The sequence below is a fragment of the Amblyomma americanum genome, chromosome 4, assembly GCF_052857255.1.
Source record: "Amblyomma americanum isolate KBUSLIRL-KWMA chromosome 4, ASM5285725v1, whole genome shotgun sequence".
Taxonomy (NCBI): Eukaryota; Metazoa; Arthropoda; class Arachnida; order Ixodida; family Ixodidae; genus Amblyomma; species Amblyomma americanum.
In genome coordinates this window covers 125,692,595-125,719,268 of record NC_135500.1, presented here as the reverse complement: position 1 = coordinate 125,719,268, position 26,674 = coordinate 125,692,595, and the positions used below count along the sequence as shown (strand labels likewise).

General features: G+C 46.3%; 1 protein-coding gene across 1 annotated transcript in view; it reads left to right on the top strand.

Annotated features, from left to right (window-relative positions):
* Positions 1 to 16,769, top strand: part of Sdc (Syndecan) — a 97,104-nt gene extending 80,335 nt beyond the window's left edge. Inside the window, exons 5-6 of the mRNA XM_077661643.1 lie at positions 3,208 to 3,394; positions 13,278 to 16,769. Of these exons, the coding sequence (XP_077517769.1) occupies positions 3,208 to 3,394; positions 13,278 to 13,447 (357 nt within the window). The 3' untranslated portion in view covers positions 13,448 to 16,769. The remainder of the gene's footprint in view (positions 1 to 3,207; positions 3,395 to 13,277) is intronic.
* The last annotated feature ends 9,905 nt before the right edge of the window (positions 16,770 to 26,674 follow it).

Below are 26,674 nucleotides of genomic sequence, written 5' to 3'. Positions count from 1 at the left end.
CTTAGGCAAAGGCTAGCTATGGCTCTTTTTATCAGTTTGGAGTGCGATGAAACATATGGCAATAGCGCTTTATTAGTTCTGGGTGAGTAGCTCCAGCAGATGTAGCCTTCGTTAAGTGTAGGAACCGAATGGCATTGTCACTAGGCATTTCATGGGTAAAATTGAGTGCATTGGCACAGTCATGAAAAACACTCGGCACATTGCTGACGATGGTTGGAAGTGAGTCACCAGGTGCAAGCTCAAGAATTATTACAAAATGGAAAAAAGCCAACAGGCTTTGATTTCAGCACAATTTTGTAGAAGCATTTTTTGCAATGCAACCGGTTCTTTGAAACCTCACTGCACTGAAATCTGACTTCGTTCCGGGAAACAAAGCTTAGAACTTGGGAATTCAACAGCCTTACATGGTATGATTTCTACATGTTTTACTGATCATCTGACAGACTCGGGGCTGATAATGAAAATGTCGACTGCTTTACCATGGTTCCCGTTGAACTGGCAGCCACCCGCACAGCCCGGCCAGTGCCCCCTTGTTAGCGCACTATACAGGGTATTTCACCTAAGACTTCACAGTTTTTACAAATGGGCTTTTTGAGTTAGAATGCTTCTTCTGCATACCATTGTCAGTGGTGCAGTCCATCGCTACGATGTACTGCGCCGCTGACAAGAAGGCGTGCGGCTCCCACGCCTTTCGTGTTTGTCACGTGTACCCCCAGACTGCAGAAAATAAGTCTTCCCAGGAACCTTCACCCTAAGAACTAGTGCTCTAAAACTGGAATTCGTAACTGGCTGTACAGACAAACAAGTTAGCCTGGAGTATGGTTTGGACCACCACCCTAGCCCTCAGAGTGCATCTTGTCCTCCCTTGCCCTCACCTCATCATGTCTTCCCTCCCTTGCCCTCGTCCTCACGAATTTTTATACGCCCGTCCTCCCTCACCCTGTACTCACCGAGGGAAATCCCCTTCAGGTGAGGTTGGGGGCTCCCTCATGCGAATGCCCACCTCTGGTCTTGGGGGCACTGCCACAGCATGCAGTGGTGTGCACCGTCCAATCTATCCAGCATTGTGGTACTTCTATTTTTGCCTAAAACTTGCAGGACATGCCCACTATTCTTTTGGGAACCAGTTGGCGAAGTGAGATTATGAAAGTACTGGGTGCTTTAATTTTGAAGTGTCTGTGTTGGTGATCGAAGGTCAATGGTGTGGATGTTGGTCTTCTGATGGTTCGGTGATCCAGCGACATGTTGCGAACAGACTTGACAACTTCTTCGGGACACTATGTACTTACTTTATTGCGCGGGCGCTCACCAGCGACTTGTTCACATAATGACTGCCTGCTCACATTTGTAACTGCCAAAGATTTAATTTTTGTAATGCCTTGGCTTAATTGATCTGTGGTTTTAGTTGGCATAAATTATCTGGTACGCATGTTAAACATTTTGCAGTGCAGTTAGATAGCACATGTCATTCCTCTGAAAAGCATGGCAGTTTTAATCCTTGGAAATCAAGTGTCCATGAATCTTCTTTGTACAGTGTTTAAAGCAGGCCAGTAGTGGTTTTGTTTGGGCCAAATAAATTTGTTTACCCACTGCGCATCTGGTGTCACCCAGTTGCTGGTGATGTGGTTTATTTTCTTTATCTGCAATCTTCAGCCAGTGCTAGTGTTTCATCTGTAGATCGGGAGAGATTTGCTCTCATCTTTCAAACTTGCTTGTGTCAAAAGACTTGAGGAAGTTGTGAGCATGGCCGTAGTTGTCATTATACCGTGTGGTGAGCGTGCGACATACTCTACTCCCAAAGACTTTGGTGTCATTTTGTAGTGAAGCTGGAAGTGGCTTTTTCTTTTTTTTGCCCACTGACATGAAAGTATCGGTGCCAGGGAGGCTAGCCGTGTCACATGGCCAGTGACAACTATGGCTGGGCACACTCTGTCCTTGGGAGTTTTTATAGTGTTGGTAGCTTCTGGTGGTCGGCAATATGTCGGGCAGCATATTCCTGTCTGATCCAGTCCTGCCCGTGGAGACCCTTCAGTTGGTGTTCAGCCAATAAAATTGCAGGTAAAAGAGCTCGATTGCAATTGCAGCATCTGCCACTGCTCAAGCAGCACTTGCACTATTGCATTTCAGTGTGCCAGCCACGAACATGTTGTTTCAAACCAGCGATGAAGATCAAGGGCTTTTCAAAGGCCATAAATGTCGAACTTAAAAGGGGACGTGGCTTTCAGCACCAACTTCATTTTTTCATTGATTTCTTATTTTGCATGCTAGTAATGCTTTTAGACTCAGAAGGGTAGCGGATCGGGCTAGTTGGTGCAGATTTGACATTTTCAGAAGCGCTAAAACACCGAGGACGCAGAAGGGAACAGACAGGGACAGGTACACAACATTTCAGCATTACACATATGGAAAACTTGTTTGTACAAATATTTTCTCTCCTACATCTTGTAGACTAGACAAAATGTGGCAGAAGACTGTTCAACATTCACTGCATTTCTTAATGCATATGGCACGTGTGGTGACGTTCAGTTTTTAGCAGTAGGTATAAACATGTCTATACACCAAAAATCTACAATCCATCAAAATAAAAAAGTAAGGATGTCATCGCATTGAGCGGAGTTCTGAGAGTGCAACAAAGCAAACTGGGTCAATATAGACAGAACAGTCGGGAAGAAATCTTCCGAAAAACGTGAGCATGTCCGAAATTGGAAAGATTTTTTAATTTCCTCGGTATGCAGTGCCGCTGCGGTTCACAATTACTTCTCCAATGGATTTCAGCAACAGAACTTCCAGGGATCATAGAAAGCATGGCATATGGTATTCAATGATTTTCATGATTTTTTGCCCCTTTTTCAGATTCAAAGCTGCGTCCCCCTTTAAATGTTATCCGCCATCATGGCTAGTGACTGTGCAGTTCCAGTGCTCAGCACAGGGATGCAGGATCGAATCCTGGTTGCAGTGACCACATTTTGATGGAGGCGAAATGCAAAAATCTGTTTACTGCACAATGTGGGTGCACGTCAAAGAACCCCATGTGCTCAAAATTAATCTGAAGCCCTTCGCTACTTTTGTCGTAGCCCGTGTGCACCTTTGGCAATTCGTATGGTGGGTGGGATTTACCGCCCCAGACTTGAATGTTGTGTATGCCGGCTTCTGTGATCAAAGGCTGTCTCCAACACATGCCGCCACCTTTCTTTCGATGTATTGCAGACGGAAGGCAACGAAATTCCAGACATATCTCCCCCGGCGACGTCAACCAAGCGCCCTGGCACTGACCTGGGCCATGGGCCGTCGGGCAATGACGAAGACAACGAGCTGGGTGCAAACAGGCCCTACTTGGAGCGCAAGCAGGACGACCGACCGTCCTCCTTTTTTGCTCAACCTGGGATCTTGGCAGGTGCGTACTGCAGGCCACTGTTGTTTCACACACTTGCACACCTGCACCACTGTGCACTCTGTACAGCTTTATCCAATTTGTCACTTCTGACGTGGCATGGAGAGAAGTATGGTTGTGGTTTAGAAAAGTTTTTTCACACCAATAGGCACATGCTACTCTGTGCACAGCAAGAAAGGAAACGTAGGAAGAATTGCACCGTAAGGGTCCTCCTGCACGGAGTCTACCACCATTTATAGAACCTCTATCTAGTAAGACGGAACAGTGGAAAGAAGTGCTGAGATAATTATACACCATGTGCTTGAGTTGAATGTAAGAATGTGAGAAATCCTCCTTAGGCCCATTTGTCCGCATACAAATTGGTGTGCTGTACACGTGAAAATGTGCCCCAACGTATGCGTGTACGTGATTAAGTAAATATATGTACATGAAAGTTTGCCTTGCCGAAAGTTGTGTACATGAATACAGGGTCGTCCACTTCTAGCTTGAACATGCAAGTGGCATGGTTGCACTCCCCTGAGCGCAGTTGTGTCCATTATACGTGTGCACCAAAGCACACGTATAATTAAGCTAAGAGTGGGCAGCCCTGTGCATATGGATAGAGAGGATCACCTTAATATTGTTGCATGGATGTGCATGCAGAAAACTAATGATCTGCGCTGATGGGATGCAGCTGACTCAAACTGAGTTTACTCTTCGTCGGGGCTATCTTCCCCGAATAAGAAAATCTGTTGTGACGAAGCTCTCTAGCTTGGTCGGCTAGTTAACAAAAAATTCATTTCATTCACGTGCTTATGTATTTTCCTGCAGCTGTTGTTCATACACTAACATTACATGCAAACTAGACCATGTCTCATTCCACAACACAAAAGAAACTGCTATTCTATAGCTGATAATGTGCTTAGTAGTATCTGGGGCTCTACATGAATACCAACGAAGCCAAACATGCTCCTTTGGTAATAACTGCCATTTATGAAGACTGATCATAGCACATCAGAAAAAGTACACGATGAGATGTGGACTGACGTAAACTTCTAAATGAATATTTAACGAGGGGGCAGTTACAGCCTTTGTCAGAAGTAGGGCCTGCGGGGTTTGCCTCCGTTGTGTAGTGGAGCTGTTCGAGCACCCGTCCCTATATAGCCCTTATCAAAGAAATGTCTCCTTATTTGCCTGTTGCTAGTGCCATAAATACCAGTTCTTCACATGCTAGCATAAACGAAGGCTCGCTTGCAAAGCCTAAAACAGTTTGCACAATCTTGGCCACCTCTGCAGTGGCCTTTGTTCACAAGTCTCTTCGCATATGTATTAAGTGGTGAATTGTTTAAAAATCTCGCACCTGCTCCAGTGCTAGACCATATGCAGACCCCTGAAGTTCAGCATTCATGCATCTGCTGGTTTAACTAAAGCCAGCATTCATGCAGCTTGGTTTGACAAAGACACCTTGTACAGTTTTCCCTCAACCAAAGAAAGAGCAGGAAAAAGCAAAATGCACCAACTTAGGGGACTGAGAATGCTACACAAGCATTAGGACTACTTCCAATCTGTAGGCACATGGTGAATAATACTGGACAGATTGTCTACCACCCTTCCCGATTGGTGTTTTCACTTTCCCTCGAAAGGATTATGGTAGCTGTGTAGACACTATTCTCTGAACCACAGTGGTGGCCTAATTGTTTGAGCATCCGCCTCGCATGCGGGAGGTGCGGGGTTCGATCCCCAGTGCCGCTGGGTACTCACCGGTGATACAGTGGGTACAAGCTTTCCCCTGCCTGGTGCTCAGCTTCTTTATTCTGAAATGCTAGGGAAATAGGTCTTTGACCCCACCTTGAGTAATCGAAAACACCTTGTGCTATGACACTCGTTGGCCACAGTTGCCCTTGCACCATAAAAATCCATCATCAAATACTTTACAGACAGCGGACACTAAGCTGAATGGTCTAATTTTTTAAGTACTTGGCGTCTGCTTTCTTATGGCTTAAAATGTTAGCATTCTTCCAAGATTCTGGTATGCTCAAGGTCTCAAGGCATTGCATATACAGGGTGGCTAATTTTTATAGCACAATCTCCTCACCACCACCACCCTTCAACAGACCTGCTGTTACCCGATCTTCATCAGCTGCTCTCCCTCTTTGCATTGCACCTAAGGTTTTCATTACTTCTTCTTTCATTACCCTTCCGTTACTGGAGCCGCCGTGGTAGCTCAGTGGTTATGGGTCTCTGCTGCTAACCCGAAAGACGCAGGTTCGATCCCGGCCGCAGTGGTGTGTGCTGTGCGATATCAGTACACGTTAAAGAACGCCAGGTGGCCGAAATTTCCGGTGCCCTGCATAACCTGAGTTGCTTTGGGATGTTGAACCACCATAAAACCATAAACCTTTTCCATATTACTAATAACTTTAATTTATTTATTTATATTTGTACCCTAAAGGCCCTCAGTGGGTATTGCATAGAGGGGATGCAGAAATTTAGACTCGCAATCTGTGTTCATCGCAACATACTTCACTGCAGTCAACAACCAGCGTACCTGAATATGGTATAAGAAGAGAACCATTGTTCCGGAGTCAACATTCTACATGCAGTAGCACTAAGAATATTCTCACAATGAATAAACAATTGTTAACATGGCAATGTGTTTCAGTGGTGTTGACAAAGGACTAATGGTCAACGATCATAGCTACGTCACTGGGCAAGTTGTTCCAGTCTAAAATAGCAAGTAATAGTGGTGAATATTGAAACTTGTTGTAATGTTTTACATGTGGAGATATATGGTATGCTTGGCAAAGAAAAGTTCTACAAAAGGAAAAGGAGCGATAATAGTTTGTGCATAAAAGAGATGCTCATTATGTTGCCTGCTATGAAGGTGTAATAAATCTTAATGGCATTCCAAGCTTGTCAATCTACACACAAGTGAGTACTCATGGGCAGTGAATCTGCTTTGTATTGCAGTGATGAATGGTTAAGTTTGATGGGGGTGCCAAAAGACGGATGTGTACTTGATTTGAGACCTTACAAGCTTAGTGGAAGTGAGAATGAGAAGTTTAGTTTCGGTTTCCTTAAAACTCTCCGCCACATTAAAACCAAGGGTTCTAGATGCTTTATTAATAATGTACTGAATGTGGATGTCCCATGTTAGGTCCAGCATTGGGTACACTCAGACATACAAAATACATCAATTATAATGCCATTAAAAACGTATGCTGTACTAAATACCTCGACCTCGAATTTTGTAGTGACTGTTATTGCTTTTGTATTGCTAGTATTAATTTTCATTTCTCACTTGCTGCACGAAACTGAGACAGTATTTAAAACCCCTTGTAACATGTCATTGTTACGAGGGCTTATAATTCCACAGTAAATAGGTCATCTACAAATAGTCTGACGCATGATTTGATGTCACAATTCAGGTCATTTATACAGAAGGAAAAGGACCGGTCAAAGTATGGAGCTCTGCACAACTCCTCACTTGACTAGTAATGGAGTGCCTGTCGACACCATTACCAGTAAAGTCTGATTTTTGTGCCAGATTTTTGTTTATGCTTATTTCCTCTTGCTCTTTATAGGCTACCTCCATATTTTAGAGCATGATAAATTCTCTCCACATTGTGCTTCTTATGTCTGTTACCTTACGCTTATTAATTTTGAGTGCTGTGACAATTCGATTCTGCATGAGGTTAGAGGCTTTCATGCTGTGACATTGTACTTCATATTTCGTAATTTAATATTGTGCACACATCCTGGCATCAGCAAGATGAGATGTAGTGGCCAGAGGATAGTAAGGTCTTAAATTGGTCTAGAGTCAGAGAGGGAACAGTTAAAACTAGCAAGATAGAAGGCTATCAAAGGGCTAGTGATAAGTGAAAAAGTGTAAAAATTCTTGATCTTGCTGCAGAACAGATATTAGTCTGGACAGGACAGGATACTGGTAAGGTCTCCGGAGACAACCTAATTTAAGAAATGCCAAAGCACGAAAGCCACAGTAAATAGCCTGCTTTAATTCCACCACAAATATTCAAATTATGCAGTATTCATGATTACTCTAAATGGGAGAAAAAACTTCTTGCAAATACCTTCAAAAGAGGGATTGCCTATAAAACAAAACATGGTTGTGGACAGTGGTGACTTGTCGCATGATATGCACTCTGGGCAACATCGTACAGAGGGCACTGGTACAGCCTAGAGGGGAATTTGTTGGATGGCTGTCTAAAACCATTGTAAGATGCAGACTTTCCACCTTCTGTCAATGGCAGCCCACACATTGTATACAGTGGGAATGTGCAGGTCATCTCTCCTTCTTCCAGATTGAAGAAGTTTTGATGCAGTTGGTCACTTCACATTGGCCTTTCTCTAACTACAGTTTTAAACACATAGCACACACTCGGTAAATGTGATCGTTCATGAACCCCTTTGCAAACTCCAGATTGGCTGGCACATAAAAAGGTGGTAGCTCTTATCATACTGCTGCTCCTCTTGCGAGACAGAGGGTCTAGTGCTCAGTCTTCAAGCCAACGCTCAGTAGTCTCTCACTGATATAGCTATAATACAGTGAAAGCTCGTTAATTCATAACTCGTTAATTCGAAATTTTGGATAATTCGAAATAGTCATCGTGGTCCGGTCCGCAGTGCATAGAAGTCTATGCGTGTAACAGCTCGTTAATTCACGAAAAATTGCCGCCGCCACCCATAATTCGAACTGCGCGCCGCCAAGCGCCACTGTTGAAAACCATCGTTGGAAGCTTTCACGGCAAACCGGTAGATGGCACAACCATCGGGGCGCCGCTAGGGTGCTGGAACAAGTACTAACCAGTCTTTCCTGCCGCGACTGCTTCGAGGAACGACGTTTTAGTGTTTTAGCCCTCGTTTTGCACGCCGCTTGCTATAAGCTTGTGTCCGCGAGATGTGTTCACGTGGCAAATACTGCGCCAAGACGGTGAAGGAGAAAGTGGCGATTTTACGCGAGGTGGACGAACGGAAGGCCAGCAAAGTGGAAATCGCGAAAAAGTACGGGATTCCACTAAGCACGTTGTCGACCTACGTCCGAAATAGGAAGGCCATTGAGGATGCCTACGAAGTAGGAAGATTTCGCCAGCAACAGAAAAAGGCTCCGATTAGCCAAGTATCCAGAAATTGAAACCGCTGTGATCACGTGGGTGAAGGAAATGAAAAGCGCAGACATTCCACTGAGCGGCCCAATTATCATGGCGAAGGCGGCCAATTTCGTCCTGCGCATGTATGTGGAAGATTTTGTCACCTCCGAAGGATGATTTCACTGCTTTCGAGACAGACATAATCTTGTCTTCCGGGTGTTGTCCGGAGAAGCCAAAGAAGTGGACGCAGAAACTTGTGCCACGTGGCAAAGCGGTGCTCTGCAGCAGTACTTAGAAAGCTACTCGGCACAAGATATATTCAATGCTGATGAGACGGCTTTGTTTTATAAGCTCCAGCCCGACAGAACAGTAACATTTAAAGGGGACAGCTACGCTGGCGGCAAGCGAAGCAAAGAGCGGATTACTGTTCTGGTCACTGCTAATATTATCGGGACGGAGAAGGTCCCTCTTTTTGTTGTCGGAAAGGCACAGAAGCCTCGGTGTTTCAAATTGTTGGGGAGCAATCTGTCCCAGAAGAGGCAGAAGACGAGGACGACGACGAGGAGCAAGAGCCCGTGCGTCTGTCCGCGGCAGAAGTTATGGGAGCGCTGAATGTCGCGCGCCTTTTCTTCAGCTTTGAAGAGGGGGAAGAAGACTCCCTGCGCCGCATTCGCACTCTAGAAGACCGAGTGACTACAGTAGCCCTCGGAGAGAAGAGAAGCAGAAGATGATAAGATTGTTTTGCTAAATAAATGTTTTTCGTGCCCTCTGAGAATCAAACGCGTCCATTTTTGCTCACTTTCATTAGTTCAAATTTTGTTTAATTGAAGTGGCCTGGCGGCCCCGTAGAATTTGAATTAACGAGCTTTTACTGTATATATAATTGTATTCCTCATCCAGATGTCTGCGTCTTTGTGGAGCTATTAAAGATACAGGATTTCTTACGCCAACTACAAGAACTCCTCATTATAGTAGTCCCAAAGGGACGCTGACGACAACTCCCTCCACTTGTTTTATTTGATAAACATTTATTCCATGGCTCTTACCGGCTATGTTGACATCTTTCTGGCAGCAAAAGATGCATATATTGGTGAGAAAATTGGATTCAACCACCTTTCCATTAGTCGATCCCAACTTGCAAAAAAGTGCAGGTAGCCACTATGTCGAAGTGAATGGCTGTTTAGTATACTCTGTAGGGTCCGCACACGAAAATTTGTCTATACACACACTTTACTTGCAAAATCAACCAGTGAGGGTGACACCTGTATTCTTTTTTTGGTCTTGTCCAGCTTTCTCCCTCTGCTTGACATCACAAGGTGCAATGGGTTTATGTATGTGAGCAACATGCCGTTGAAAGGGATGTGCTTTCAGACAGACTTCATAGCTCTAAAGTCGGGCACTGCTTTGTGCCTACTTTTAGGTGCAACGTTCCTTATTTCTAGTCGTAATGCTGCATGAATTTGTTGGTTTTTGAACCAGTCTCAAGGTCGCGAGATACAATCCCCGCTGCGGCGGCTGTATTAGTGTGAAAGCAGTATTCTGATGGGTAAACCCCAAGCAAGATCTTGCGATGTGTGTGGTTTGAACAGCATGAACGCGGCATGAACAGGTCAGCTTCATTGGCCAGTGCTCAAGAGCACTAGGCTAGTGCTGCAGCAGAGGATGCCTCTTGTTAAACTGCAAACGCACTCTTGTGCTGTGCATTGTACGTTCTTTATCAACTTCATCTGCGGCACGAAGACAGAGAATTCTGGTCATCTTTGTTATCGTTCATTTTCTTTTTAATTGAGGTAAAATGCAAAAGCTCCCATGCACTGAGATGTTAGCACTCGTTAGAAAAACCCTAGGTGGTCTAAATTAATACTGAGCCCTCCATTGTGGCGTCCCTCATAGTCCAAGTATCCCTTCGGGATGCTACACCCCACAATTTAAAATTTCCACTGTGTTGACAGCACAGTCCTCATTCGGGAAACACGCAGTGGTCTATTTGATCAACAATTGCACTCCTCGCTTAAATTTTGCAGTGAAATTGGTGTGATAAAACTTTGGGACTGCTGAAATTTTTTAAATAGCCGATATTTCAAATAAATCGGTTATGAATTATTTAAGGGACACTGAGGACAAATGGAAGTTGTCGCGTTCTAGTGAAGAGTACAGCATTCTAACAACTGATGCTGCTCTCACTGAAAGGAACGGTTTACAGGCTACATGAAAAGAAATACAGGTACCGCCATCACTGGCTGTTTTGAGAACAAACTGCTGTGTGCGAAGTTTTAATCAGCGTTAAGGAACTCTACAAGGTGGGGAAGCCGGCGTTGCCAGTCTAAGGCTGCCGTGGCTGACCATGGGCTGCCGTGGTTCCATTGCGTCGTTCGTGGTTAATAAATACCAGGAGCGCCAGTGGCACCTCATTGCAATGCGTAGCACCCCTGATCTCTTGGCTGGTTTGTGCTCTCTTGATCTCTCCACATGGAACCGGCATGCCCCTACCAGCGGGTGGCTGCTGATAGCGGCTGATAAGCTGTGGGCACCGGACAACACTATCTCATTCTAGTGAAGTTTGAGCATCCTCAGTTTTTTTCACACCAATGTCCAAGGCTGCACTACTATATATTGATCTTAAAGTGGTGATCACCTGTGCTTTTTTGTTTTGATGTCTTGTTTGAGTACAGTGGCACAAGCTTTATATCCAATTTTCTCTGCAATTTTCTCTTGGTGTCTCCGTCAGGTTTTGCAGTATGTGGCTGCCAGTTTGCCCCCCAATATAAAGGGTGATTAATAAGCATCTTGTTGACAAGTCTCATTCCCCGCAGTAGTAACCCACTGAAGGTGGTGAATCAGACAACTGCATGTTTGAGTTCTTGGGATTTTGTCGCAACCATTACAACATGTGGCACCCCTGGTCCCTGGTTTGTGCTCTGTTGGTCTCTCCACATGGAAAGGCTAACACAGAATGTGGTTTTGATAAGCACACTCATTGTAGGTAATCGGGTAACCATCAGAATCTGTAGTCATCTACATTCACTAGGTACAAGCACGCATACCTCCAGAAGTCTCTTCTAGAAGTGGTGCCTAACTGCTCTGAAGTGCTCCAAAGTAGCTCCCCAGCTCCTCCAAAGTGCTGCAAAATGTTTGAGTGCTCCTGAAAATGCTTCAAATCTGAGTTTGGTAGCAATTAAATGCAACTTCAGCTTGATGTGGCACCTGGTTGAAATGTTCAGTGGCAGTTGTTTCTCTCTTGTTCCGCACGCTTTTTCACTGTATTGCATCTGATCCATGGGGCACTCTAAACTCCATTTTCTGTACAGTGCTTTCTGGGGAAATCCCAACGAAAGCTAGGAACGTTTCTCTTTTGTCAGCAGTTGTTTTGGGTAGATCAGCTGCAATACATACAGTTGAAATTCCTTGTGGTCCAGGCTGCGATTTCAAGCTGCTTTCACAGTTCTTTCCTTTTATGATTCATTGAGCAGTGACGTTTGTCTAGATGGTCCCTTGTGGCAACAGCTGGAATTGCCTGAGAGAAGGCAGATGTTGCAGGAGGCGGCAGAGAGCAAGTCAGGCGGATGAGAATGATGATGATGATCATCATGGTGACAGCAGAAAGAGCAGGTAGTATTGTGAGAGTAGAATTTCAAAAGGTCGTTCGTTTCTTTGAGGATGGTTCACAAACCCTTCCTCTAGTGTCGTTCGGCTTGGAAGATGAACAGGAGGCGAGCTTGTAGATGATGACAGCAGAGCATATATTTACAACATACATATACAGAGTTAAACTGGAAAAAGCCGAACTGCATTTACAAAAGAACAAACTTTGCACTACTTTACTCATCGACCGGGCAGGTTAGAGCCTAAGTTGCATCACATTACATGCTAAGCATGGAGCCTCAGCTCAAACTAGACTCGACTGCATCCGTTTACATGCGCTTTTAAGCACTTGATTAACAAAGGACTAAGGGCGGTCATTTTCAGTGGCCCGCCCAAAGCATCAATTCTCCAATCAAATAACATGCGAGATGGGGACAACCCCTTGGGTTGGGCTTAGCCTCCAACCCAGTCTGTTAACAATACAAACAAAATAAACAACAAAAACGCCACCACTCTCTCTCAAGTGAGAGTATCCACAGGCTCTCCCTTCGGAGCTAATCCTTGCCTCAGGCATGCATACCGCCACCCACCATCAGTCCGCGTCGCTCGTCAGCAACAGAGGAGGGGGCGAAAGGGCCCACGATGCTGCCGCGCTACCGACGGCGGAACACAGCTAATAAGCATGAAGGGGTTCGTCTGTCGCTCCGGGAAACCAGATTAAGGGTCGCCCCTGTCTTCCCACATTCTTGGCGAGTCTTGCCTGTCCGCCATGACAGGTGTCCGTCATGGCCATCCTGGGAATGCGCTTTTGTTCACTAGCGCCTGTCTTTCCACATTCTTGGCGAGTACTGCCTGTCCGCCATGACAGGTGTCCGTCACGGCCCTCCTGGGAGTGCGCTTTTGTTCACGAGGCATGGCGGGAAGCTGTGGGTGCCTTCCCGGCGATAGCCCACGTCGTAAGGGGGTGGGGGTGGGGGGGTGGGGTGGGGGGGGTCCGTGCGTCAAGCGACAATTTTTTTTCCCGGTATGTACTCGGGGGCTCTCGCTTATACTGGGGAGCGGTTTCCGCGTGTGCCGGCGTCCTGCTTTCTGCAAAAGTATGCAGCTCGAAAAGAGGGGCGGTCTTACAGTGAGGCCACAGATTTGTTCGCACATTGCCTTCAATGCCTCTTCAGTTTCGTCTCATGTGTGTCCCCTCTCTCTTTTTGTCCATGCAGCGGTGATCGGTGGTGCCGTCGTGGGCCTGTTGTGTGCCATCCTGCTTGTCATGTTCATCGTCTACCGGATGCGCAAGAAGGACGAAGGAAGCTACGCCCTGGACGAACCCAAGCGGTCACCGACGGCCAACTCTTACATGCGTAGCAGCAACAAGGAGTTCTACGCTTAGATGAAGTCGAGAGACTGCTTAGGGATGTGCGCGCGAGACATACTATGCCTCCTTCCACCAACTCTCCCTCCCCACCTCTTTCCTTCCCAGCCTTTCCCTTCACCTACACAGTTCGCGCAACACAGCCGCCAGAGGGCAAGGCGCAAACAATCGCCCGACTGTCGAAGAGCACCAGCAGCGACAGCAGCAGCGTCCCTTGCTGCTGCTACAAGAATGTATAAGGAGGAATTTGTGCTCGTGTTCTCATGTTGCTTTCTTTAGTTTCCTCCTTCCGACTAGTGTAACATTTTAACGTGGATTATTCCTCACATCGTGTTCCTTGACAGTTTTAGTGTCAAACATTCGTTTTTTCCAGAAAAGTTTTTAATTGCGTTGAGTTTCCTGTGCCTTATATAGTTGTCACTTAATGTAATGACGTTTTTCTTACATTAGTTGACTTTTTAACACTGGATGCCTCCCATTCCCACCCCCGACCCACTTCTTTTTGGTCTAACGTAGCCAGCAGCTCCTCCAAAGTCAGCATTGCACGAAGTGCAATGCAAGCCGAAGGTGGAGGGCTGTCTGGGCATGCTGTAGCATTTGCTTGTCCGGCACTCGCAAAAGACTTTCTTCCTTCTTGTGCCATTTATTTATGCCGGCTTACTTAGACCGACACCTTGCTGCAGTTTATTTAATTGTATACACACATGCCTGCTGTTGAGCAGTAAAAAGACAGGAGGCACTAGTGCATATGAGGAGAGTTCTTGGACATGCTGCAAGCTGTTGGGTAGTCCAAAAGGGGGTCGGGGAAAAAAAAAAAACCTGGTGCTTGAAGAACCCAGTATAGCAAGCCTGTTGTGATGAGAGAAAGAAAAAAACAATGCAATGGGAGCCAACTTGACCTTCTTGCAATAGATTTGTCATGGCAGGTTTCAGCTGTTTTCTTTCTGAACGTTGCTGAAAAACTGTTTTGTACACATTCCAGCCGTTGTTGGAATTGCATCTCCTCCATCATCTCTTGGCAACTCCCTTTCTTATGCTAGCTAAAGCTGTGCAGTCACTCTGGTGTTTTTGCCTCAAACTGGCACTGACATGCTGCTGCAAGTTGTCATTGACCTATGTGCAATTTTTTTCCATATCTGCGAGAGTGTTTCATCTCTGTCGAACCAACTACTCCAGTGTAGAACATGAGGTTTCTTTTGGTGAAAGCACTTGGTGCTTTTGCGTCTCGAGTTCTAGATAAGGCCCCAATGCTCGCTCCCCTGCCAAGGATGCACGTTGGCAAGCTCCCAGTGGCTCTGCACGTGTTCACAGACCAATAGTGTACGTGCGTGTGTAAAGTTTTGGTGTGTGTGCCACAGAGTGCAAAGTATATTATAGTGTTCCTCTTTTTCGCTGTTCCTTGCCACCTAACTTTGTATCACGTGTGGTGTTGTCCGAAGGAAGGCCTGGGACCTCCAGCCTCCAATGACTGAAACTGTTCTGACATACATCTGTCTGGGTTTAGCACCTAGGAGCTGTTCTTTACCTGCAACATGAAGTGCTTGCTTAACAAAGCTTGTGGAATGGTGTTAAAAGGAAAGCTTCACTGCTGTCACCTATGGGCCAATTTGATTCCATTCGTTTTATAACACAATCTGTAGTAAGGGTAGGAGGCATTTTACATTTGCTTAACCCGGTCTCTAAAAGCTATTTAAGCAAGTAAATTGCAAGGAACATTGGTGTCCCCTTTTACTACCAAGCATACGGGCCCTCACAGGGCTGGAAGACGAGACTGATCGGGTAACGTAGCGGTCAGTCAGTTCTGCTCAGGGTGGCTGGGCCTTGTAGGTTCGCGACCATTTACATCTGCATTCTTCTGCTGCCCAAGTTGTGGTGTGGAGTCACTTCCTTCTTCACGTTGACTGCCGCCGAATGCATGCGTGGTGTTTTTATATCGCCCCTACTTTTTTTTTTACTATGCAGTGTACACTATACACATAAGAGATGAATCCTGAAAAACTGGAAAGCGGCACTATGTTCGTAAGAGACTGTTGTGCTAGTAGCGAAAAATCTGGGACTGGAGAATGGAATGTCGGAGTGTGCTTAGAGCGGACAGAATTTCCATTTACAAATGGAGCCTGCCACCCGTCTTTACCGCCTGGGCCTGCAGTTGTGAGTCTACTAGCTTGTGTTTGTAGCACCGCTGCTCGTGTATTGTTTGCAGTTCTCATTCTGATGCTTTTTTTTCTTTGCACTGCTCGCTTCAGGTGTGTAAGTCTGCAACAGTCTTCCCCTCCTCCTCATTGCTCTTTATTGTCCTGTGTTTGTTGTACATACTTCACGCGAGCCGAGTCACCTACATGTCCCGAAGGAAGTGAATGCAAAGAACTGAACGGCCGTGGGAGTGTCCGGTACGAAGTCTAGCGTGCCTCGTGCATATTTTGCCTTGATGAAATGCTTTGGACTTCATTGTTTTCCTCTTCACTTTCTTTTCATGTGCTGTGCCTGTTGTCAGTTTTAGCAAGTAGTGTTTAAAAAAAGGCCTGTAAATACTGTACACTTCTCCGAAATTGCTTAAGAGGTACCCAAGCTTGTGTCTTGAACATTGCGAGAGTAGTATTCTTTTATCAAACTTTTGTATGTGTGACCACTGGATGTTCTAGCAGTTTGTATGTCTTCATTAAAGTGGGGTCATCGAGCAGTTTGTTTTTAAAGCATGCAATGAATGACCTCTGTCTAAAATTTTTATCTCCCCTATCACCTGGCAGTCATAGGCTTTTCTTTCATTTTCTCATTATGCCAGTTTTTTCTTGCATGGGGCTGGGTAGGTATGCAGGCAAGTTTTATTCTTGCGTCTTTTTAAGGTTCTGCTTTTGCCTTTAAACAATATTCTGAGAGCCAGTCTGCTGTTCTATCTTTCTGTTCTATTGCGGTTCTTTTACGGTCTGTTACCAGTGGTCTTTGTGCATGCAACACTTTGCTTTGCATAACCGTGATTCCGGTTTCTTAGACCATTTTTTTTTTATCCCGCTCACTGCTAGAATCTTAATATATTGTATGCAAAGAGTGAGTGTTGTAAGGTGTTCTCACATCCACATGCAACTGCTGCAAAGCATTTTTTTTTGTACATGTTTAATTTAAGACGTCGTTGCATCAAGACCAAACAGTAGCTTCCAAATGTACCAAATCTGTGGTGTGTCTGCATTAGTCATCTTGGTGGTCCTTTGGCATGCGGGCTAAAGGATTCTGGAGAGTGGCACAGTTCAAGACACTGGTGTCTACCTTGTACTGCTGCAAAAACATTTTTGTACAGAACTTTTCATAGTTGTCAATACAATAAATTGATGGATTTACAAGAATGCTTCGGTGTTGTTCATGAACCAAAAAGTCGTTTATAGAGTGCTCTGAAAACAGCTGTGAACAATGGAAAGAAATCTTTGAAGGTTTGCTATGGGCCAGAATACATCCAAGTCGAGGGGCCTTTATACTTGTTTACAAAACTTTCATAACCTTCCAGATGTGTAGAGTTTCACTCTTTTCAGTTACAACAGTTGGTGAAGACTTGTGTGCTTGATTTCTCTTAATTTAAGAGAGGTGTCAGTGATGAGGTGGGTCCAAGTAGCATACATTCTTGTTGTTGTGCTGTTTGCATGGAGGGAGTGCTGGCTATCGCTCGTGTTCACCTGCAATCGGGAAATGCTTCCACGCTTTGTGTTCAGCAACAGGCTACGCATTGGTACCCCAGTGCATGTGCACCTGAGGAGTACCACATAATCTTAAATGGGGGGAAAATTGCTCGGAGATCGGGCTTTGCAACACCAGGTGCATCAGTGGAGCAGAATTCAGATCAGTTCAGGTAATCGGACAGGTAATTTAAGGTTCAGGTAATTCAGGTTCAGGGGACTGGTTTAGGTAATTTGACATTCCATTGTAATGCAAGGGCACATTCTTTTTTAAAACTGGCACAGCAATGCACACACAAAATGGTAAAGGAAATGAACAGTATATAAAGGCGGTTGCTTTTTATAACTGCCATTCTTATGTAAACCCAGCAAAGTTGCAGCTTTGTGCTTTTATGTCTGACGCGTAAAGCATCGCTCTGGAACCAAGAGCATGCACATTTTCCTGACCCTCTTGATGCAGCCCAAATGTTAATGCATGCAGTTCATGCTTTCAAAGTAGTCTGAAGTCCCTAAAGCTGAAATGAAGGATTTTTCTTTTCTTGTGCTCAAAGTAGTGACGGGATAGCTCACTCCCCTGCACCCCCCTATAGGTGCATGCTATTTGCACAGCCGCCTTGACCATATGACTATTGATGCACTACATTCCCAGCTTATATGCACAGGTTGCACCCACCTCGATACCGTTCCTCTGTAGCTGCGGCAGCAGAACGGAGCAGTTCCTCGCATGGATGATGCTATTTCCAGCTAGCTATTCCAGCTGGAATTCATCAGCAGCTGAACTAGTCTATGTCCACTTCAGTACAAAGGCCTAATGAAATTGGAAAGGCAGCAGAGTTTGGTCAGAGTACCCATTGCAGCTGGAAAAGCACTTTTCCTGCTGCATTTCCAGCTGGAGTAAAGTTCCGATTCCAACTGGAAGTGAAAATTTTCCTCCTGAATCTAGAAAGGGTCCAGCCAGACATGATTTTGGGTTCCATGATATGGCAGGAAGTGGCATTTTTTTCCAGCTGAAAGACTTCCTTTTTCTCCTGGCCATGCCTCTCCCATTCTCCCCTAATTAACTTTGTCTTGTGCCAGCTCGACCACCTTATCCCCATTCGCTTCTGATATGAATGAACTAAAGATCTGGAACGAGGTGGAATTATAAACTGCTTGCATCAAGCATACTTTGATTGCTGTTTGACACGTTGAAAAACAGGACTAATCTATTGCTACTCAGAACATACCCTGTTAATGCTTTAATTGTGCTGCTATCCATTCTCATGAAATTTCTTATTTTGTGCTTTGCGTCGTTGCTTAATTAACCGGAAACCGTGGGAATGTACTGTTGCAAGAATGGAATCATAATACAAAAGCTAAGGGTGGGCTGGCAGATGTATAGGCCTGGTTTCTTGCACATGTAGATTTGGTTGAAACCCATTATCTTGTGTGGGATGGCTCAGTGGCGTTATCGGCAAAGGTAGTTGGGAGGAATGTCACAAGCGGCTTTCGACGCCGGTAGCGCGCACAAACGCCCACAAGGATTAGAAGCATGTCTGTTGCGAGCAAAGTTCCGGTCATAATCCAATCCTATGGGCAGAGAATATCCGAGGTAATGTGCTGGGCTTGGATGTGTTGTAGTCAGACACACTCCCATAGAAGGTGATAGATGGTCGTGCTCGCGCCTGTGTCGCATGCAGAACTTGTGGTAAATGCGAGGCATCGTATGATGCTTCATATTTGTGACAAGTGTCCTGTTCTATATATGCGACACTGGTGCGAGCCTGGCCATCTATCACCTTTTATGGGCGTGTCTAACAACGCATCCGCATCAGCACATTTATGCCATGAAAGAGAAAAGTTCAGTCTGCGCGTGGGTAGCTGTCACCATTTGTCCCTTCAATGCATGGGAACTCGATGAGAGAATTTCCGGACCAAACCATTAGCGCACCCCTGGCTCAGGAAGGATAAGTGTTTAGAGATCGAAATCTGGCGAAAGGAATGCTCGTGCTGTCGAAGTAGTTTGCAGTGAGAGATAGCTACTACTTGTACTTTTCCCGCTGCAGCCCACGTGGCTTCGGTCTGTCTGCACACGTGAACACGCACACGTACCTCACACGTACGTACATGCCTTTGTCGTATTTTGGTGGGGCACGCGCCCCCACCCGCGATCGCGTGAACACCCCATCACGCAGCCCATCGCCTCGTGCAGCATTATAGTAGTCATCGGGTAATGCGAGCGTCGTATTACTGTACAGTTGCTGACACTTACCGAGAGAGAATATAGGCATCACCGCACTCGATAATTAACCGCTCGAGGTATGGCGCGCTAACCCAGGTAACCGAGTAATCTGAGGGAACGCCGGGAAGGGGCATTTCATATTTGGCTTGGCTACTGTTAAGCCTCTGTGCACAAATTATTGTATACCTTGTTTGTTAGTAATAATAATTGGCTTTTGGGGAAAGGAATTGCGCAGTATCTGTCTCATTTATCGTTGGACACCTGAACCGCGCCGTAAGGTAAGGGATAAAGGAGGGAGTGAAAGGAAGAGAGAGGTGGCGTAGTGGAGGGCTCCGGAATAATTTCGACCACCTGGGGATCTTTAACGTGCTCTGACTTCGCACAGCACACGGGCGCCTTAGCGTTTTTCCTCCATAAAAACGCAGCCGCCGCGGTCGGGTTCGAACCCGGGAACTTTGGATCAGTGTTTGTTAGTCGTTCCATAATTTGCTGGAAGCAAGCCATGGTTTGTTCTCTGACCATGACGAATTTCGCCGTCAGATTATCAACACGTTCGGTTAGTTTGTCAACCCTAGCTATAACGGCACCTATTCTAGCGTCTTGAGCGTCAACCTGCTTCATGAGCGTGTTCGTGTCCGACCTAAGCTTACTGTTCGGTGTTAAGTTCTGGTCGATGCGTCCTCGATTGGACTGTCTGCCGTCTTTTTGGGCTAAAAACAATTTCACGAGAGATGCATTCATATCCTTTCACGACTACACTAATCACTTTAAACTGGAGAGGAGGATATATCCGCCACCAGACAAGAAGCTCGACAAAAGGCAGAAGGTAACGTGGCGTCGGCTCCAGACGCGAGCCTTCTTTAGCCCGTCAAAACTAGCTCACGTGTACCCAACACAATACAATCCAACTTGCAAAGAATGCGTGGCGAAATAGCCGGATACGATCACATTTTATGGGGCTGCAAAAAGGCGCCGCCACCGGCGGACCTACTACCTGTCCCTTCTCTAGAGCAGTGGGAGGCTATACTGGCCAGCTCAGACCCGTTTACACAAGTCCGGGCCATTGAGTGGTCTCACAAGATCGCCGAGAGCCACGGGCTCGAGGCCGACTAGTATAACGCCTACATGGGGCTCAATGCTGACAATAAATGTTTTCCAATCCAATTGTATAACTTGTATTCACTTTCATAATATAGAAACCAAATGGTTTATGGTTTATGGTTTATTGGGGGCTTAACGCCTCAAAGCGACTAAGGCTATGAGGAACGCCGTAGTGACGGGCTCCGCAAATTTCGACCACTTGGGGTTCTTTAACGTGCACTGACATCGTACAGTACACGGGCCTCTAGATTTCGCCTCCATCAAAATTAAAGCAAATGAATGCTCGGTGTTAGGTTCATGCGGAAACTACGCATTTCTCGGAGCTTTTCCTGGAGAAGAGCCGTTTTGTCAACTGAATGCGCGTTTTGTGCCCATCAAAAGTCAAGCCAAATATGAAGCCGTATCCCGGCATTGCTACAGTGTTACAGTAACAGTGTCTAGCCACGTCTATGCGCTGCAGCATTGCTGCGCCTCTACACGATGATTGAACAGTTAAACCGTTGAACTACCGCAACTCCTTAACATTTTCCCTCATGTAATATTGAGAAACTCCATGTTCGAAGCGCCTTCCGGACGGAGCACATGAGAATGAGGCGAGGGTCCGCAATTATGCGACCGGGTGACAAGGAAGCACGCACCTGGGACGCTGAGGAAGATCTCTAGGATATTGTTGCGCAGATCGTTTGCGAGCAGCGTCCCAAGATTGCTCGTCTTGTTTGGCCTGCCGCAAGTTTGTTGCTCTGGTGTCCCGCATAAATGCAGCGTTCCGAGCACAACGCTCCGCCGCGGCTGTATCCGTGGGCCATGGCCTTTCTGCAACGCGAATTTATTTTCAGTGGTTTTTGAAGGAAGGAAATGATACAGTAACTGTGTGACTTCTTGGTGGACATGTCAACCGCTCCATGATGGATAGGAAGAAGGTGGGATTGAAAGAGGAAAGGAAGAAAGAGGTGCCGTAGTAGAGGGTTGATTGATTGAAAACATTTATTGGAAATCGCAAAAGTATTCATGAGGGAGCAGGGTTAAGTCCTTAGTCCGGGACTGCACTGTCCCTTGCAGCCTACTCGACCGCTCCAATCAGCTTAAGCTGTTCGTTGAGGTAAAATTAATAATAATAATTGGTTTTTGGGGAAAGGAAATGGCGCAGTATCTGTCTCATATATCGTTGGACACCTGAACCGCGCCGTAAGGGAAGGGATAAGGAAGGGAGTGAAAGAAGAGAGGAAGAAGGAGGTGCCGTAGTGGAGGGCTCCGGAATAATTTGAAAACTGGTCTTTGGAGAAAGGAAATGGTGCAGTATATGTCTCACATATTGGCGGACTGAGAGAAGGAAAGAAGAAAGAGGTGCTGTAGTGGAGGGCTCCGGAATAGTTTCGACCACCTGGGGTTTTTAACGGGCACTGACATCGCACAGCACACGGGCGCCTTAGCGTTTCGCCTTCATCGGAACGCTGCCACCGCGGTCGGGTTTGATTGAACCCGGGTACTCCGGATCAGTAGTCGAGCGCCCTAACCACTGAGCCACCGCGGCGGGTTGTTCGTTGAGGTCAGAACTGGCCAGCACGGACTACCACTGCTCTCAAAAAGTGCATATGCGTTTTTTTTTAAATCCGACTTGCCGTAACATCCCCACGTAATGTTGACTAGCGAGGACTGCGAGTCTTCGCACCAGTGGCAATCCTCCCTATGGACCTCCTTCACCCCGCGACGTCACGAAGATGCGGTGGCGCTGAAGTTAGCAGCGACTTTCGCATGGTAGGCAAAACAGGTTCCGCTTGCCCGTGCCTACCGCAGCTGCCGCAGTTAGCGGCGGCTGCTTCAAGCCTGTGCACTGCAGAAACAGCATATATTGACCAGCTGCGTCACTGCTGGATCCGCGTAGTAGCATAAAAAATATTAAATTTGCCTCGATAGGTTTCTCGCGCATAAATGCCGCGGAAACTGGCTAACAGGTATTGGGCCACGGTAGTAAAGCGCGAAGTCTGGGAGTCGATAGGCACTGCCACTCAATGCACTTAATAACATGCAAGTTACTGCGTTCATTCACCTGAACTTCAGGATAGTAGGCTGATAATTGCTCAAGGAAAAAAAGACATATGTAGTTGCACACATACTTATCACCTTGAGCCGGGGTGCACGGAGCGCCGACAGGTTCACTCGCCCCCAAGGAATGCGTTTTTTTTTGTTAATAGCACACCATGTTTTAATGGCGCGTTTTGTGACATTTAATATTTACTTGAAACTGTTTCTTGATATGACGACGTAATTATTTCATTCGAGTAGAAAGAAGTCTGGTAAGTTGTGTCAATCTTGCGCGGTCGCGTTGGTGTGCTTAGAATAGCCTACCTTAAGTGTGCTAAACGCCATATGCTTTTTCATTGTATCATGCATGTGTCATGTTTTATGGGGTAATACATGATCGCGAAGCTTGTTTGGAAAGAAGCAGCCGCAGGCGTGCTACTAACAGACACGTGGCGAGATTGAGAGGGGACGCGGCATGAAAAGTGTTTTCGTTATTCATGCATGCGATATGTAACTAAACTTGGTGCAAATATGAAATTCCTACGCTAGTTTCAGTCATTCCTTTTATTTATAGCTATACCTGGTGCAGTTCTGGGCAATTATAATTAACACCGTCGTCAAGTCCCCCCAAGGTCTCAAATAATTGAGTAGATAGTGCGCAGTTTTTTTATGCCAGCATGTACATAAAGCCCTGTTCTATATGATGACGCGATTAGTTCTTTTTCTATATGATCAGTACTTATGCATGCATAGTTAAATGAAAACGTTTCTTACAAAAAATAACTAACACAATACTGCACGTGTAGGAAAAAAAATCGAGAGATTTATTACGCTCCTCAACGTCTCAGGAATAGTTTGCGACAAATGGAATCATTTGATTTTCATGCGAATTACGAAGGTGAGTGATCCAGTCGCAGAAAATGTAAGAGGTCAGAAAACGAACCTTAAAGTTTATTCCCTCGTTTATGGCATCTTCGCTTTCGCTTTGGTCAAAGAAATGCGGCACTGAAATCAAAGAAATTACCTCACAATTTTTGACGACCACACTTCTAAAAAGCGTAATTTATAAATTTGTACTCAATATTTTGCTATAATTTTTCGTCACGAAACTAGACTTCAGGGCTAGGAAAGAAAATAATTCTAGAAATCAAAAATTTTCACCAAATCGACCAGCTTAACAAGAGGACAAGTCGGCCTGGCTGGTGCGTGGTCATGCGGCTAACAGCGCTAAGCGAGACAGGAGATCGGGGACACGACGCTGTCCCCACTTTTCGCGCAGCGCGACACGTACGTATGCCAGCAGACGATGAGCGCATGTCTGCTCCGACGAAACAACGCCAGCACTTCCCTTCACTACTGTCCCGAAGTAAAATCATTCCGGCTAGTGCAGAGTGTCAAACTTGTTTTATTCAATGCCTAGCGCATAAATAAACGGCAGGAACGCTTTCTACATGTTTACTACTAACCATATATACAATACACAGTGGCAAACTATTTCTCTTTATAGGCCGCACGTGGACAACGCGAGCTCGTGTACATCGACAAATTACTAAGTTGGAAGCATCGACCATTGCTATGATTCGCAGAAACTGGAAATGCGCCTACAAGCCTTGAAAACCCGCGCTCAACACCTATCCGCGACGCCACTCCACGACCTTTTGCCTACCACGAGCTCGCTAGCGACTGCAGCGCCACCTCGTTTGTTTACAAACATGCAGGAGGTCCATACCTAGTCGGTTCGGCTCGGATTATGGGGGTTTAACGTCCCAAAACGACTCAGGCTATGAGAGACGCCGTAGTGAAGGGCTCCGGAAATTTCGACCACCTGGGTGTGCCGCCTGGTTTGTGCCGCCTGGTTTCATAGCTGCAGGGGGATCGAAAAGCAACCCGTTGCATCCAGATCCTATGAAACAAATATCTAAATATTTGTGCCGCCTGGTTTCATAGGATCTGGATGCAACGGGTTGCTTTTCGATCCCCCTGCGGCCACATGCCTAGCACCCTCATCTTATCCAACTTTTGTACTTTGTGCCCATAAATTAGCACTTCGATGTGCTTGTCATACTTGTAGCAGGGTCCCTAAACTCTCAGGGGCTCTGGGTTTCCTGGAGCGCGCTTCGACCTTGCGTTCCTCGCGTACTCCTGCACACACGAGGCCGCATGCTGAAGTGTTTCTTCTTTTTCGCCTAGGGACCCTTGGGTGACCCAGATCGTTATATCATCCGCGTATAGCGAATACCGACTCCCGGGATTTGACCTAGTCTTTTTGCTAAACACATCATATCTATGTGGAATAAAAGCAACGAGACTATCGATCCTTGAGGAGTTCCTTTGTTTTGCATTTGTATCGCATCTGATCGTGTTTCGCCGAAACCGATCGTGGCTGTACGGTCTGTAAGAAAGGCCTTCACGTAGTTGAAGATGCGGTTACCTCTAGCTCAACTGGTTTAGGCCTTTCATGATGGATTCGTGCGAAATTCCATCGAACGCACCCTTCAGGTCGATTTTGCGAATAAATCGCTCGTCCATCCTCTAAGTTTGTGACGGCCTCTTCCTCTTCATTTAACAGAAAAGTGATGTCCTGCGTGGATAGGGCTTTTCTGAACCCGAACATCGTGTGAGGCATTAGGTCTTGTTCTTCAATGTGCTTTTTCAGCCTCGTTTGTACGACTCTTTCGAAGAGCTTACGTACGCAAGATGTCAGTGATATCGATCTGAAAGCCTCTATACTATATGGTTGTTCCCGGATTTCGGGATGAGGATCATCCCCGCGTGTTTCCACGCTGAGGGTCTGTCTGTCTGAAAAATTTTATTATAAAGGTACAGGGAAGAAGTTTGCGATGTGGATGGGGCAACCTCTCACAATCCTTAGGTAGAGTCCTCATCACAGGTGTCCATAGGCAACCGCCGAGGCTCGGGCTCGGTCGACCAGGGCCTTCTGGCTCGCCAGGTCGGAGCAGCCGTGCAAGACTGCCTCCCAGTCCTCCCGGGTGGAGTTGGGTTTTGGGGCAAGGTTCGGTGTTGATTGGAATGCCCACACCATGTGGAAGATGTCCGAAGACTTGTCCGCGCAGTGCGGGCACTTTCTTGTACATGCAGGATCAAAATGCTTTAGAACTGCCGGGCAAAGCAGTTGTTTGGTGTGAAGACGGAGGAGTGTGCGTTCCTCTGCCTTTGTAAGGCCCTTACAGGAATTAGGATATATATTGCGTGACCAAATTGGTATAATTGAGTAATTTCTGGAAAGGTGAGGGCCGGATTATGTTCGGGATCCGTTTCGGAAGGGTGTGAAGGCGTTGCCCGAAGACTGAGCGCTCGGACGGCGGCGTCTGCCGTTTCATTGCCTTCGAGGGCAATGTCAGCAGGAGCCCATACGATCGTTCGAGACGCGGGGGTCCCGAGGTAGTCGCTATTTGGAAGGATGCGGTACGCAAAGAGAGGAATGTACCCCTGTTAAATATTTCTGCGTGCCCCTCTCGAGTCGGTGATGATGGCTCACGAGTCCTGGTCATGTAGCGGCTAGCGCAGTGGCAACCTCCTCCGCATGTGTTATGTCCTGGGCTCGGAACGTTAGGCCGTTAACGCTATCACGTTAAAATCACGACGTCTCTCACGAGGCTCCTTCAGTGCGCTTATCGTTCTGAAACTTCTCCCTCGCAGAAAGGGGAGGGGAGGTGGTGGAGGGGGTAAAGAGCGCGGAGGAGGCTGGCTAAAGTCATCTTGCCGTTGATACCAAGAGTGCTCTCACAAAATGGCCTACAAAAATTGCAACTCAATGCTTCAGCAATCCTCGAAAGTATCAATGTCTCTTATGATTTATAACTGTCCTGCTCAAGAGAACTGCAGCCTAGAGTCTGGTTCCTGACCATTCCCTGGCACAGGTATAAGTACTTTTTGGCGAGTATACAGGCTTAACCTACAGCAGTAGCGACGGTGATGACGAGAACACTAACGCTGACTAGGGCGAAATAAACCCGGTAAACACGAAGGGAACAACAACAGCTAACAGCAACGGTGATGCATAGGAAGAACATTTTACGACAGCGAAACGACTTCAACAAAGACGCAGATCACTGAATCTAGAAAGGTAATCATTGGACAGCGATCAAGGTCCATCGAGCCATTGTTCTCAAAGAGGACGAAGAATAGACCGGTGTGCTTGCACGTTTCTGCGTGCCTCGTGCAAACGGAGCACCAGAAGATTCCGGCCCTTTCATCGTTCTTCGCTCACATTAGGAC